Here is a 4,629-nt window from a genome sequence, read left to right as displayed (position 1 = left end):
TTTTCGTGCACTCCGGCCATTCGTGCCTCTGCCGCAAGGAGGTCTCGGCTCATCCACTAGTTGCAGCCCTCTACGGTGACTCTTTCTCCATCTTTGGAGAGAGGAAGATTGATGCTACTTCCTATGCTTTCCCTGCTTCCTCACGGTAAACAGAGTGCACTGGCTTTGGCTCTGGATCTGCTGCGGAATTCAGGAAGCCCAATGAAGGAAAGGGATAATGGCAGAAGTTCTCCAAGGGCACAGTCTCCAAAGCCTGCAAGACAAGTTGCTAGCAGAAAGATTGCATCGGACAAAGAACACAGGTCTCCTTGCAATAAAGCGAAGATGAAGGAAGTTTCTGCACTGGAACCTGATGAAAGTGAACTGAATCCAAGCTTGGATAATCCGCTGGTAGATGAGACCTCCCAGCGTTCAGACAGTAACAGAAGTATAATATCTAATTTAGATTTGGAGGTAATTTTTTTCCCTTATAGTATACAATGAATTAGGCATTTTCAACCTTCGAGAAAGAGATTCTTGTTAAGTATTCAGAAATAATTTTCTAACAATTTTTCCTTGATTTGTATACACATGCACATGCAGAAACTATCTTCTGCAAAAATCAGACAAGATGATAACTGTGAAGCAGAAAGTGATTATCTCAGAGGAAAAGATTTAGATCGCTGCGAAAAATCATTGGTACCTCCAGAGATTCCTGAGCAGCCAAGCCCAGTGTCCGTTCTTGATCCATCGCTCTATAACGAAGATTGTTCTCCACCTCCAATTGTGAAGCGTTCCATCACTTTCACAGGTAGCATAATGAAGCTTTTAATCATTCTGTTAATCATGTTATCTTCAAATAAGCAACATCTGATAAAAGTGCATTATGTTTTAGAATTCCTAGTTTATATGGCTCGAAAAAATTCAGCTTTCATGCTTCAATAAGTAAGAAATAGATTTTATATATTCCCGGACCTCGAATTAATTGATCGCTTGTAATTTCTTTCTATATCTGTTATCACTGCACCCATGAGCAACTTGTTACTACATAATAAAATTTTTAACAGAAAATGATAAGGATGTGACACCAGTTCAGGTTTCTATATGGATGGGTGTGAAAGGTGTTTTATTTTAAAAAGTCGTTTTTCCTTCACATCAAAATTAAAAAATTCTCTATATTTTCTTTTCTTTATTTCAATGGTGAATTAGTAATTTGTAATAGTAATTTGTTCTGAAAGACTGATATTAAATTTAGCTAGATCATTAACCAGATATACTAGAAATTTAACTTAACAAAAAACTTAAATCTTACTGAACTAAAAACTTAAAAAACTTAAATCTTACTGAGAACCTAATCCTTGAGCTTTATCGCAACAGATCAAAAATGTCCATTATAAAATTGCAGAACAAGAAAATGACCCACCTACCTTATCTTGAATGAATGAACTACAGAAACGTTGGAACCTTGACATCTGATTATGTTTATGTATTCCTTCTCTTTAATAAATGAATTACAGCAACATTGGAACCTTGATATCTGATTTCCTAAATGAGTGATATCTGATGATGTTCAGGTTGATTCAGAAGCTTAAATGGTCAACAGCAGGAAAATATACAGGATAGATACACACCTAGAGAAGAGCCGAACTGATGAGATCCGCGCCATTTCATATGAGCATTATCCTGCTCTTCGCTAAGAGAAATTAGACGCCTCTGTAGGCGCAAATCTTCAATCAATTTCTGGTTAAGCCTCGCAGTACTTGTCATGGCGAATCCACAGAACAAAATTTCTTCACAGCTCGAAACTGAAAATATGAAGAAAATAAACCTGCACAGCAAAAAATCAACAATATACAGAGATCTCAATGTATGGAATTCATTGAAAAAAATAATAAATTTCCACGTACGAAATTGACGAAGAGACCCTGAGTCCTTACCAGGCAAAGACTTGGAGTCGACTTACAATGCGGCATCTTCGGAGCAGCAGCGTTCCTAACACTGAATATACTGACGAAAGTGTTGCTTTAATGCAACAGCTGCAGTGCATTTTGGGCTTTGACAAGTGCGACGAAGGCTAACAGCTGTTGAACCATGGTGCATCATGGCATGCACCAGCTGCCAATGTAGAACATTGCAAGAGGGAACACCGAGCTTTACTAAACCGCATACCGGGCAGAAGTAATGCTAGCATTAAAACCAGACACCGTGACGGTTAGCGCGAAAATGCACCGGGTTTATTCCTTTAAGCTATGGTCCGGCCTCTTCCGCCTCGGGAAGAGGCCAAATAAGATGGCGCACGATGGCCAAAGAATAACTGCAAACGAAACTTAGCATATCTCCTCTCTAACCGTCGTATAACAGAGAAACGCAGGGGTCAAGTAATGCTAAGTGGGGGTCCTATCGATCACTATAGTCCCTGCCGGATGCCAGATGGCAGGGACTAATAATAAGATTATTAATATGGTATGAATATCTCTATTATATTTCCGTTTTTGAATCATAAAGTAATTTAGAACATCCAATGCATATCTAAAAGGTTACTATGAAAGTTAAATTAGTGGAAATGAAAGAGATTAAGAATGATAATATTTTGAAAGCTAACTCTACAAATATGGAATGTGATAATTAGAGTGCGCCACAAAATTATAGTAGCTAAATGAATTAGACAAAAAAAAAAAACCCAAAAAGGAAGAGTTCCACCTAATTTGTTAGTAATTATAGTGTTAAGTCGGGGAGAGAGTAAGGGTAAGGAATAAAACTAATATAAGTGAATTCTGCCTAGTATACATGAGCCTATTTGAGTCTTTACAAGTAATAAAAATTATATACCTTATACAAATAAGAGAAGAAGTGTCCTCTTACAACAATGGTCAGTTGTTAATAAAAATGTGCTAATTCAAATAGGGTGTGTGGATCGGGAATGATATATACATTAAGAGTGAGTTACACGCATTACAGGTGAATGAACTGTTTTGATAATGGATAATAATCTACAAAAGTTCCTGTTATAAGGTAGGGAGCGATGGATTGGTCAAGTTATAGTTGTATACTGGTAGTACATATTAGGGGAATTGAAGTAATAATGAATAGAGAGGTATTGTATAAAATTGAAGAGTTTGCTCAATAAATATATAGAAAATATCATTAAGGCATAACTATTACATCAGAAAACCATTAAACATTCCTGCTGAGATCGAGGCAATATCATACCGTAGTTGCATAAGAAAATTATTTTATACTAGTAATGAAAGAAAATTGGATAAAGAAACATTTGAAGCAACGTGAAAGCTAATATACAAAGGGAATACAAACAATAAAAAATGTTGCACATGGAATGAAAATTATTACCAGAACAATAACAATAAAGTGTTATACAAGTCTATGAATCATAGTATCTAGTTGCCTCTACTTTAGGTGAAGGTTAGTACAAAAGTTATACAGTGAGAGAAGAGTATGTCGATGGCTAGAAAGATAGAGATGTATGCCTTATGAAAGAGTGCCTCCAGAATGAGTCAGTAAGACCCTAACATGACAAAGAAAATACCATTATAAAGAAGATAAGGGTTATACAACTGAGAAGGATAATTCCCAAAAGAAATTATCCCAACCATGTACTTCGCTGAATGAAGAAAAGAAAACTTGGGTTTACTTTAAACCTCAAATTTAACTTCATTCCACATAGTTATTTCAATCCAGAGAATAGGGTATATCATAAAACCCCAATTTTGAATCCATCAAAACCTCTAAAAACCCCAACAGTGTAAATTTTTCCCAACCTGTACCAGAGAATCGATGAATATGAACATTTGATACAAGTGTCGAGCTTTTGTAAGCCCAAAATGAATTGACGACGGGCCATGAAAAATTTAGTACCTTGAAAACAGGGGAAGGAATAAATAAATTAAAAAAAAATCAGTTAGCAGCTCCATCTTCATGGTTTTGATCGAAGTAATAGATGCAAACTTAAACTATTACCTAGTTGGAACTCAAAAACAAGAAAAAAATTATATCGGTTCAATCCCACCAAACTTGTAGCTCAATAAATGACACCATCGGGGTAAAAAAATTCAGTAGAGTAAAAATATATGAAGGAAAGAAACAAAAAATCCCACAAGATAATACATAACTTTATTCACGATACCATGTAGTGTAACATTGTAGAGGTTCTTATTGAGAACCAGCGACAAGACGTCAATCCTTTTGCAAAATCGTGGTTTTCATTCAATAGTTCAATTATTAATGCACTTTTTTTTAGATGTTTTGCAGTATAGAATATATATATATAGAGAGAGAATACATCTCACGAGGGAAAGGATGATCCTATTGATCACATAGTTGTGGTAAGCATCGAGCTGGAGGAACAAGACCTCCTCAGGGGTGTGTCTTCAAAAAATCTTGATAGAGAACTTAATGTACAAGGCGAAAAAGAAAGGAATACCCTGAATATTAATGTAACCGGGAACTAGATTTCTAAACAAGTTACTGGTATTAAAAGACACACATGTAAGGTGTCGAGAAGACTCAACAAAGTGAAATAGTTTGATTATTGAACTAAGGGTTAAATTAACCTTATCAACCACCTGTGAAGGAGCTTACCTGGGCGCGATGGAATTGAGTTGGTTACAATGGCTTGGCTACCATTCTGTAGAA

General features: G+C 36.0%; 1 protein-coding gene across 1 annotated transcript; it reads left to right on the top strand.

The window, feature by feature from the left end:
- Positions 1-241: 241 nt before the first annotated feature.
- Positions 242-1,229, top strand: LOC149156066 (uncharacterized). The gene is made up of 2 exons (XM_089445726.1): positions 242-453; positions 583-1,229. The coding sequence occupies exons 1-2, from the start codon at positions 325-327 to the stop codon at positions 922-924; spliced, it is 471 nt and encodes a 156-aa protein (XP_089301852.1). The 5' UTR covers positions 242-324; the 3' UTR covers positions 925-1,229.
- The last annotated feature ends 3,400 nt before the right edge of the window (positions 1,230-4,629 follow it).

Source organism: Pinus tabuliformis, chromosome 9 (genome assembly GCF_031772625.1).
Source record: "Pinus tabuliformis cultivar Carrire ecotype Pingquan chromosome 9, CPIR1, whole genome shotgun sequence".
Classification (NCBI taxonomy): domain Eukaryota; kingdom Viridiplantae; phylum Streptophyta; class Pinopsida; order Pinales; family Pinaceae; genus Pinus; species Pinus tabuliformis.
This window is presented reverse-complemented; position numbering and strand designations above follow the sequence as displayed.